This window comes from Helianthus annuus, chromosome 16 (genome assembly GCF_002127325.2).
Source record: "Helianthus annuus cultivar XRQ/B chromosome 16, HanXRQr2.0-SUNRISE, whole genome shotgun sequence".
NCBI lineage: Eukaryota > Viridiplantae > Streptophyta > Magnoliopsida > Asterales > Asteraceae > Helianthus > Helianthus annuus.
The window spans coordinates 3330056-3342018 of NC_035448.2; the positions used below are offsets into that span (position 1 = coordinate 3330056).

An 11963-nucleotide genomic window follows, 5' to 3' on the forward strand; every position below is an offset into this window, starting at 1 on the left:
TTCTCCATTACCAATACTTATTCTCACACCGGAGTTGGGTCAAGGAGAGAACCCTCTTCTCCCCTTGGCGAGGCTAACGGTGCTCTTTTTTGCAGAACCACCGGAGAAGAAGTTCGGTAGCAACTGAATCAACCGAGAGAGAGCTAACCCTTTTATGCGGATTCAAACCCCCTAGATATTTCGGTTCCGACCATTTATCTAGTGTTTCTTCATTGGCGCCCACCGTTTTCTCAGTTTTTCTAGTTTCTACCTCGTTTCGATTCAGTTCATTCCATTTTTCTGTTTTTGCACATGGCAGAAAATTCGTCTTCTCACCGGCAACCTGGTCCTCGACCAAAAGTCGGAAACAATTTCCAAATAGAAGGATCCCTAGAACATTGGGTTAACAGATGCCAAGCTGCGTTAGACACAATCGTTATCCAAATCGCCAGATCTGATTTCCCAAACATCAGATCTGGAAAAGAAATCAATACTACAGAATCGGACCCACCAACACCACGTTGGGGGGACATCCAATCCAGCCAATCCAGAAATAGCAGTTATCAGAAACAAATACACATGGTTCAAGGAGGTCCGTCACGAAGACCAAATAAACGAAACTATGATCAACATTGGAGAGAACAGCAAGTCGTGTTCCCTGTTGTTCCTGGGGGCCCTCAGGAAGAACGACCAGTGATTATCACTGGTATTTTCGGTCATTACCGAACGGACTATATGTTCATAGATCCAGGAAGCTCGATGGACATCATATACGAACAGTGCTTTAAACAGCTCGATTTAGAAGATAAAGCACGTTTAGAACCGGTCGATTTTCCCCTCACCGGATCCTGTAATGAAGTTGTATTCCCATTAGGGCAAATCGCTTTCCCGGTGACTTTATCAGATGGCAAACATTCACGAACAGTTACAGTCAATTTCATGGTCATGCCAGCAACATCACGTCATGATGTTTTGCTCTGGAGTAGGTCACAAAGAGAATTCAGCATGATCACTTCCATTCCACATGCTGCTTGTGGATTTCCGACAGAAACCGGAGTTGCAATTCTCTATTCAAGCAAAGAAGTCATGTCCGTGGATGATGAACCACTAGCAAAGGTAGTCAAATCTTCGGCACCAAACGAACCAGAGAAATGGGTTCTGAACAACGAATACCCAGAGCAGACCATTCTGCTAGGACAAGCCATTTCACCAGCAACACGCATACAACTGAAAGAGTTGTTGTCCAACAACAAAGATATATTTGCCTGGGGCCCAGCAGACGTGACTGGAGTTCCACGCGACATCGCGCAACATTGTCTAAACATCAAACCATCAGTAGAACCTGTTGCTCAGGGGAGGCGCAGCTTCAGTAAAGAAAAAGCAAAAGCAATGGACGAGCAAGTAACAGAGTTACTTAATGCGGGAATCTTGCGCGAAGTGAAATACTATACATGGGTTGCCAACCCAGTGATGGTACAAAAACATAGCAGCGGGTGGAGAATGTGTGTCGACTTCAAGGACCTAAACAAAGCATGCCCCAAAGATTGCTACGCGCTCCCAGAGATAGACAAAAAAGTCGACTCTCTAGCTTCATTCAGATGGAAATGCTTTCTCGACTGTTATAAGGGTTATCACCAGGTCCAGATGAAAAAAGAAGACGAAGACAAGACCGCGTTCCGCACAGATAAAGGCATCTATTGCTACACGAAAATGCCGTTTGGCTTGCGCAACGCAAGCGCAACTTATCAACGCCTAATGGACACAGTCTTCAGCGAGGATATTGGCAAAACTGTCGAAGTATACATGGATGACCTCGTCATCATGAGCCATGAAGAGGAGACAATGCTCAACAATATCCAACGCACGTTCGATTCCTTATGTAGCGTGAACTTAAAACTTAACCCGACAAAATGCTCCTTCGGCATGGAAGAAGGAAAATTTTTGGGTTTCATAGTTACAAGAGACGGCTTTAAGGTTAATCCAGAAAAAGTGCAGGCCATCCAGCTAATGCCATCACCTACAACAGTCAAAGAAATGCAAAGGCTCGCCGGACGATTAGCAGCTCTGAACAGATTCTTGGCTAATCATGCGGCAAAATCTTATCCATTTATCAGTACGCTGCGAAACTGCGGAAAGAAAACTCCTTTTCAATGGACGCCTGAAGCAGAAGCAGCATTTAAGCAAATGAAAGAATGTTTAATTCAGCTGCCAACACTGACTGCGCCAAAAGAAAAAGAACCGTTAATCTTATATCTGTCAGCCGCAGAAGTAGCGGTAGGGGCAGTATTAATGGTAGAACGGGAAAATATCCAGACTCCAATCTACTATATCAGCAAAATGCTCACTGGCCCCGAAACTCGTTACTCAATGATAGAAAAATTGGTTCTAGCACTAATACACGCATCCAGACGCTTGCGCAGGTACTTCTCAGGCCATGTCATCACAGTTCTCACGAATTATCATTTAGGCCAAATCTTGTCAAAACCCGATGTGGCGGGAAGATTAGCTAAATGGGCCATTGAGCTGGGAGGCTACAACATTTTTTACAGACCAAGACCAGCAATCAAAGGGCAAGTTCTAGCAGACTTCGCCACTGAAGTTCCCATCGATAAAATACAAGAATGTGAGGCAATCCAGAACCCAACACCTGTTTTCGATGACAGAGTCTGGACCTTACACACAGATGGTGCTTCCAATGATGATGGAGCAGGAGCAGGCCTCCGATTAGTCAGTCCGGATAATCACGAACTTACATATGCCATACGCTTAGATTTCCAAAGTACCAACAATGAAGCAGAATACGAAGCATTTTTAGCAGGTCTCCGTCTAGCACTTAAAATGGGGGCAAGAAACCTTGAAGCCAACGTTGACTCAAAGCTAGTAGCCGAACAAGTTAACGGTCGTTATGATGCGAAAGGGGAAGCTATGGCGTTATACCTTGAACAAGCGCGGATGTTAATCAACCAATTTCAAACATTCAAAGTTAATCACATAAACAGAAGCGAGAACAAGCACGCTGACGCGCTAAGCAAGTTAGCTGCTACCAGCTTTAAGCACTTAGCAAAGGAGGTACACATAGAGGTATTATCCAACCCTTCCATTCATTTCAAGCAAGTAAGCGTCATAGAAATGGGAGATCCATCCTGGATGTCTCCAATTATCTTGTACCTTCAACACGGAAAACTTCCGGAAGGAAAGGCAGAAGCTCGAAAAATACAACACAAAGCACTAAATTACGAGATGGCGGATGGCGTCCTTTATCGAAAATCATTCATGGGCCCATTACTACGCTGTGTTGATAAAACAGACGTCCAATACCTAGTCAGAGAAATCCACGAGGGATTATGCGGGATACTGGCCAGGAATGCACGTAGACGCAGTTGATCTATTAAGAAGATGCGAGGCATGCCAACGCCACGCACCAAAGACATTCCGACCCAAAAATCCGCTAATTCCCGTTACTTCCGCCTGGCTATTCCAACAGTGGGGCATCGATCTTGTTGGCCCATTTCCTGACGCGCCAGGTGCAGTAAAATTCATCATCGTCGCGGTGGATTACTTCACAAAATGGGTAGAAGCTAAAGCTTTGGCCTCAACAACAGCAATGGTAATCCGCAAATTTATATGGGAACATATCATTTGCAGATTTGGACAACCATTGCGCATTATTTCCGACAATGGTACAAACTTCGCCGCAGAAGATCTTCAAAAATGGTTCAAAGACATGAAGATCGAGCACAACTTTGCCTCCGTTGCGCATCCTCAAGCGAACGGTCAGGTAGAAAGCGTAAACAAACATATCGTTGACGACATAAAAGCGCGACTTGGGACAGCGCGCAGAGGGTGGGTTGACGAACTTCCCAGCATCCTCTGGGCGCATCAAACAATGCCAAAGACTAGCACCGGCGAAACTCCGTTCAGTCTAGTCTATGGGTCTGAGGCCGTCATTCCAGCTGAGTTAGGTTTACCATCACCACGCATGATAGCCATGGAAAAACAGAACAATGAACAAGAGCGAAGAATGGATTTGGATCTTCTGGAAGAGAGGCGCGAGAACGCCGCCATAATGGAAGCAAGGTACAAATCCAAGCTCGAAAAATATTACAATGCGCGCGTTCGTGTTTGCACCTTTCTCCCCGGCGATTTTGTCTTGCGCGACAATGAGGCTTCAAACGCTGAAAAGCCCGGCAAATTAGCGCCAAGATGGGAAGGACCATATGTCATTAACGAGGTCCTAGGCAAGGGGGCATATACCCTAAAAAGGATCGATGGGACCCTAGTCCCCCGCACCTGGAACGCACAACAGTTGCGCAGGTGTTACATATGAACCAAGTCTACAAAAGTGGAAAGAACATACAGGCAATGTATTTCTTTATTATGTCTTGCATCACAAGCCTTGCGCTCTTATCAATACAAACATCAGTTTTACTTATATCACTGTTTATTACAAATTGCATGTAATTTCTTTGGTTTGCGCGAAAACGATATGGTCAAACATTGTACACCTCATGAACAGTCTAAAACAGGCAAACTGTTGTGCCTTTTAGACAAACGTTCACACATGAGCACAATACCATCCCTCATTCGCCTTACCTATCCAAAAGCAATTATACACATGCAACATATTGTAATCCACACATACAAGAATTAAACCCTACGGGAGTAGAAGTATATCACAATATACAAAAAAGTGTAACATAAACACTTAACAAGATCATGGCAATGATCTTCAAAAAATTGTCCAGTACCAAAAAACTTACAAAAAGCATTAACAAAAGACGAAAACTGGTCCTAAGGTTAAACACCTAACCAGCATCGGAATCATCATCAACAACAGATACCTGCTCACTCCGACGAATTTTTCGGCGTCGATATACTAACCGGCACTCTCCTTTTTGAAGCATCGGGAACCGAGCCATCAACCCATCGGCATCCAACACAATACTAGCACCAGCAGTAACATCCGTATGCTGAAGAGCCTTGCAGTCAGAATCAACAACGGCTGGAGAAACAGGTTTGACCAGATTCTTTACCGGAATAGTAGTAAGTGGCGGTGAACAAGAAAGAAGTATAAGACCTTCAGCAGCTTCGTACACCCTAAAAACATCCAGCAAAAGACGAGTATGGAAAGAACGTTTCATCTTCTTTGATAAGAATCAACTAAGAGACAAGGTATCTCGAAAATACATATATATAAGGAGAACTCAACCTCGGGAAAGGAGAAACTTACCCATTATTAACTGTCAGAATTACAAACGGCGCTACAGGAACCAGGGTCATTTCCTCATTAAAGAAGTCTGACAAGCGTCACTACAAATCTCAAGACCAAAGAGAAAAATACCCACTCTTACTGCCAGCTGACGTCATCACATGTCAGAGCATGATTACAAAGTCACGTTTTTTCCTTTTCCAACAAAATAAAGCTTCCAAGAGAAGATTTCTTACGTCTCGCGCCCAAAAAGCATTTCCCTCTCATAAGTCCAGTGCTCCACTTATTTGCATAAGTACAACACTAGACTGGGGGGACTTGAAGGGGTAAGGTCCCAAAAACCTCATAAAAAGGATTTGAGACCATACCACAAACTGGCCTTTCAACCTTGCGCGGCCGCACATTGGTCTTACAAAAGGGAGAAAGTAATCAACAATTTATAGTCGCGCGCCCAAAGGAAAGCATAAAATCCTTGCGCCTTCTTCCATTAGCAAAGGATTGAAATCATGAAGATCAATACTTCCGCCCAAATATCCAAACTTGGATATTATTTTGCCCAGACTTGGGATTTACACATCTGTGTCCACACGGTAAGGTGCCACACTAGATTACAACAGTAATCTTCTAGAAAGAATATGATCGTACACAACCCAGATGGTTACAACCGTCTGGACACGTGTCATTACCACAGGCATCCCTGAAACCACAACGAAAGCATGCAATTGGAGAATGATCTCCACTTAATCACTTTCCACGTGGCAATCCCCCAGCCTTAGATCAAACCACGATCCGTGTGCATTCACATCGGATCGAGGCAACTTGACGTGGGATCAAAGAATTTAACGGAAGAAAATATAACCGCTACGGCGTTAGCATCTTCCGTCATCTTTTCAATAACAGGTTTTCCCTCCCTAACTCCCGGTTATAAATACAAGAACTATTCAGGTATAAACTCAGATCACACTCACTTCTCAAATACTATCTCTTCTCCATTACCAATACTTATTCTCACACCGGAGTCGGGTCAAGGAGAGAACCCTCTTCTCCCCTTGGCGAGGCTAACGGTGCTCTTTTTTGTAGAACCACCGGAGAAGAAGTTCGGTAGCAACTGAATCAACCGAGAGAGAGCTAACCCTTTTATGCGGATTCAAACCCCCTAGATATTTCGGTTCCGACCATTTATCTAGTGTTTCTTCACTCCCAAAGACTTAATACTGTAGATGGGGTTGTGATTTGGTGTGATAATGTTTTGGTGTTAGGGAATGGAGATGGTGATATGTGCAGGAGGTTGGTTAGTTTGGTGTAGCTAAGGGTGGCGATGGTGGAGACCTCATAAGAGAGAGAGAGAGAGAGAGAGAGAGAAGTATATGTAATATATATATATATATATACACACACACTTTAGGTTTAAGTTTCTTTTATTTATTAAAAAGTTTTTAAATAAATGGGTAAAGGGACCCAAATACCCTTGTGTTTCCTAATTTAACAATAAAAATTAACTGGGTTAAGGTTAAAGGACGTAACGCGTAAGGATTTGTAAACATAGAGTACGCTATTTGTAATTTTTGAAGAGAAATGACATGATTTGCAATCTGGTGTAAACATAAAGGACGGTTTTTGTAATTTACTTTTATTATTATTATTATTATTATTATTATTATTATTTATTATTATTATTATTATTATTATTATTATTATTATTATATTAACTCTTATTAGAGTTAATTACTGTTTTCGTCCCTGTGGTTTGTCAAAAATCACTATTTCAGTCCATTAGTTTAAAAATTGCGATTTCAGTCCCTGTGGTTTCACTTTCGTAACCATTTCAGTCCCTGTTGTTTCACTTTCATAACCATTTCAATCCATTTATTCTGTAAGTACAGGGACTGAAATGGTCACGAGGTGGACTGAAATGGTTACGAAAGTGAAACCACAGGGACTGAAATCGCAATTTTTAAACTAATGGACTGAAATAGTGATTTTTTACAAACCACAGGGACAAAAACAGTAATTAACTCTTATTATTATATATCAATTAACATCGCATGAATGCGCCAGTTCCTTCTTGACTTTTAGGTTTTGGCCACTTAGTTTTCCCCTTTTACAGGTTTACACAACAACTTAGTTCTCTTCAAAACAAACCTGATGAACATCTGCCTTCTCCCCCATCTCCTCTCTGCTCTCTCACACCTCCGGTCGCCGGAGGAGGGATTCCGAGTGTATCTTCTTAGGAACAGTCCCAATTCCCCATTTTTCCCGCCCTACATCTGCCAGTGACCTATGTGTGACTTTGTTTATCTTCTTGGCATGCTTCCTTCTTCCCTAATCCACCGCCTTTCAACTGTAGGTGGTGGTGGAAGTGGTCGATTTTCCGCCGGCACCTAGGGCTCCGATTTAAGTTATTTCTCCCTTTCTGCTATCATCGGCCATCGTTGCCGGGTTCGATTACGGAACCCTAGGTGGCGGTGGTGCCCTTGCCGTAAGTGGTGGTTACTAAAGCTTTCATCGCGTTGACGGAGATACTGTCTGATGACGGAACCATTCTTCGATTCAACGATTAGTTGTCTCTGTCTCTTCTTCAGATTTAAGTTATATCTTCCTTTCTGCTATCATCAACCATCATTGCCGGGTTCGATTACGGATCCCTAGGTGGCGGTGGTGCCCTTGCCGTAAGTGGTGATGAAACCCTATCATCGGCCATCGTTGCCGGGTTCGATTACGGTACCCTAGGTGGCGGTGGTGCCCTTGTCGAATGGTTTTAGTTTTTATCGAACCCTAGGTTGCGGTTATGTCTTCGTGATGATGTTATGGTTACGGGAGTGGTTATGGCCTGTGATAATGAAGTTGAATTTGTTGATGATCGATTCAGCCATATGCGACGACTGTGCATCCCGATTATTGCTAAATACCCCCTGATTTCTTACTCATGGAAGCAAATTGTTATAATCTTCAATTTTCTATGATTATCGAGGATTTCTTCGAGTGTCGGATTTTTAAAACTTTATATGGTTTAGGTAAAATGGCTATGATGATCAGGTTAAGTTAATCTGGAACAAATTTGTTATAGCCTTTCTTGGCGGGGCAATCAGGCTGTTTATGTGAAAGGAACATTAAATCTTTCGTGTTACAACAGTTAAATTTGCAGTCATATGGTAGGCTCATCATTTTTTGTTCAGTTATTCATGGATCTGAGCCTCATTGGATCGTTTTTGGTGGTCAAATTATACAGGAAAATCTCTATTGGCACAATTAAGTCATTCTTTTATATGTGTAATAATAAAAGGTTGTGATGATAAAGTTCAATTTGTCCAGATCTGAGCCTCACATATAGCCTTTGTTTTAAGTATGATTTATGTATTGGTCTCATCTTTGTTTGGGTGAAGTTGGGTAGACTGTTACCATTTTGACAAGGTTAGTATTTTTTTGAGCCAATATGAGTGTTTATTTACTATTACCATTATTCTAATTATTATAAATCCGTTTATATTTTATATATTTATGTAGAGAATAGTAGATTGGCTTGCTGCAAGTTTCAAGAAAACTTTGACACAAGAAAATATTAGGTAACTGCATCATTAAAAACATGCTCGTGTAAGATGTTGTAAAGTTGTGTTTTATTCTTTTTTCGTTTTGTCTTTTAAGTTGCTAGGGATTGTTCAGATAACGTTAGGATCATGGATCTACCCAACCCAAGCCGCCAAGCCTATCCTACACTCAGTAAGTCCTTTTTTTTAAAATGAATTTCGTTGTCCTTTAATCTGTTTCTTGTAGTAGTTTAGGCTCATAAGTAAGTTGTCTATAACTTTGTAATTTTGTTCCATTTCTTCATTGTTTTACTGTTAATTTTCTGTTTAAGGTTTGGACCGATTCAAGCCTTACAGGCTAATGCACGTTTGGGATGTTTTGTAGTTATGGCTGGGCCTAGTTTTCAGCATGAGCATTGTCACACTAAAGATGATGTGTTTCAAGGTGATATGATAAAGTCCCACCATTGAAGGTGTATTCCAGGAAAAAGCCTATTATTATTGGTTAAATAAAGTTCTCTTTGGTTGGTAAAAAAGCAACCGGGGCATTCTTAGACAAATAAACAAAGAAGATGATAAATACTATTTTAGTTCAGGATGGATAAATCCGGATAAATGCAGTGAAGGATCATTAGTTTTATATTCTTTTTGTTTGAGGGGTATTTGTTGGGATACATCGATTACCATCATATATTGTAAGTTATTTTTTATGATCTTCTATTTTTACCCACATTTGAAAAGAAATATTTATTTATGATATACTTTTGTAATAACATTATTATATCATTACAGAATAAATTAATTATGATGCATGTTGATCAGATTAACTTCAAATTTGTAATTAATTAAATTATTTGAGTAATAATCATCTTCGTTTTTTTAAAATTTAATCTAACTCAAGAATATGATCTGTGGCTGATTTTGTAGTGTTACCATGATGAGCCTCATTGCTAAACTGCCAATTATGAAATATTACTTTACTCTTACCTTTCATATCCTAAAGCAATTGGTAATTCTTTAGAGGCCTATTGTATATATATATCCACAATACTGTTCGCTAACACTTTATACATATTATTCCGAGTTAATTGCCAAAATCGCCCCTGAGGTTTGGGCACATTTGTCATTTTCGTCCAAAATGACACTTTTGTACCATTTTGCCCCCACGTTTGTAACTTTTTGTCATTTTCATCCAAACCACTAACTTAGTTTATTTTTTCTGTTAAGGTAAAGGATATTTGGATGAAAATGGCAAATATAAACCACATGGACGAAAATGGCAAATGTGCTCAAACTCTTTTTAATTTCTTTTATTTAGTTAATTTTGTCACATATATAATAAAAAAGAATATACATGCAATTTTTATATGAAAAAAATAATAGTTTTGTCACATATTTTTTATCAATTTTCATCCATTCACTAACTAAGTTAATTTTTTTCTATTATGGCGAAAAATGTTTTAAATTTTATAAATTAATTTTTTTCTATTAATTTTATAAATTAATACAGGATCTTTATTTATTAAATTTCAAAAGAAATCTAAATACAATTATGAAGATTTTTGTATTGTAAATTAGGTATAATATTCTTTTTAACGAGCAACGATACCATACTTCTTTGGTATTGGTACCAAGCTGCACCATATCGGTACCAGTTCTCATTTTACATGTTATGATTACCACTACTATAGAATGAAACATCAGATGCGGTCAACGTTTTTTTAGACACGGTAAAAAAAAAACGTCATCAAAAAGTGAGATAAATATTGTTCAAAATTTGTTCAAGAAACGACCAAACCCCGTCTAAAGGGTACCGCGAGTGACCATTACCCTTATCAAAACCCCCACTAGCTAACAACCTACTTGTGCCCATGCGGGAACGCGTCGGCACAAGGGTTGAATCCAATCTATCTAGTAACGAAGGAGGACTTACATGGAACATGAGAACGGTAGAGTGATGCGACATAGCATCACATCTGGTGTATGAAAACGGAAGTATTCACAGCGATGCGGCATCGCACCGCATCCAGTGAACACTTCTATCAATACAAGAAAGCCTTACCTTAGGCATAGAAGAAGATGAACGTAACGGTGCGGCTGACACCGCACCATACGGGCATTTTCGTCACGACAAGGGATGCAGGCAAGACGACGATGCGGCTAGCACCGCATCTCGCGTATTCCTTGATCACAAGTAGGAGACGCGGTAACTTCAGATTTTACCGCACGTAGCGATGCGGCTTGCACCGCATCCTATGCACTCAAACAAGTGGGACTGACACCACAGTGCAAGTGGCACCAATGGCAGTTACCTGTCAGAGCTACGTAAGCAATGGACTGACGTGGCATAACCTCCACAACCGACAAGCCTGACACACCTGCAAAGGTGCAGCACGTCGTCAGTCCATCCATCATCATCCTCCTTCACTCCTCGGCTATAAATACCAACCCCAAACCAGGTTTCAGGTATCTCTTCACAACTCTCTCTACTATCTTACTTTGCTTCCCAAGCAAACTACTGATTCTCACGCCGGAGAGTGGTAACAAGGAGCACCCCCCACCCCATCCTCCTTGTTACGAGTCACGGATTGTTTCCTTGTGCAGGAGATCAACCACCGGTGATCCAGCCAGCGATCCTCGAGAGGGAGGGATTAACCCTTCTTGACGAGACCAGTGTGTTAACCCTGCCCGGTTAACCATTGTTTCATCAACCCCAATTCTACTGCTGTGATGATTAGGATCTTATTGTTAGTATGAAGAGGAGCAAGAACGGTTGGGAAGATGAACGTATATGAAGAAAACCCCAATTTTGTTTTCGATTTCATTGCTGCTGATTCACCGATTACTGCCTGCAATCAGTTTTTCTTTTTCAATTGAAAGAACCCTAAATCTCATCTCTCTTCGATCAAAAGTATCCTGGTAACTTTGTTTTCTCAGTTTGTAACCTGACTAATGTAAGTTTCTTATGTTTATTTATGTTTCACTTCTTTGTATTTTTCGTCGGAACCCTGGATTGTGACACAGTGTAACCATCGGTTTCTAGGGTTTCGGTATTGATTCTTGAAAGAGTCATGAGAACCATGTTGAGTTTGTTTTGTATCATCGGTTAATTTTATGTGTTGCGAGTTAACCGAAAAATGATTTCTTAATCATATCAATTTATGGGATACTGATACATGATTCTTATACGAAGGATTTTGGGGAAAGTTAATGATTATAATTTGTATTTATTGCTATAATTGTTATAAAAA

General features: G+C 40.7%; 1 protein-coding gene across 1 annotated transcript; it reads left to right on the forward strand.

The window, feature by feature from the left end:
- The first annotated feature begins 291 nt into the window (after positions 1–291).
- LOC110918830 lies at positions 292–3363 on the forward strand. The gene has a single exon (XM_022163111.1). The coding sequence runs from the start codon at positions 292–294 to the stop codon at positions 3361–3363; it is 3072 nt and encodes a 1023-aa protein (XP_022018803.1).
- The last annotated feature ends 8600 nt before the right edge of the window (positions 3364–11963 follow it).

Bases quoted from the DNA above. Each gene is read 5' to 3' on its own strand.
- LOC110918830 (XM_022163111.1), top strand. From the start codon at position 292: ATGGCAGAAAATTCGTCTTCTCACCGGCAACCTGGTCCTCGACCAAAA.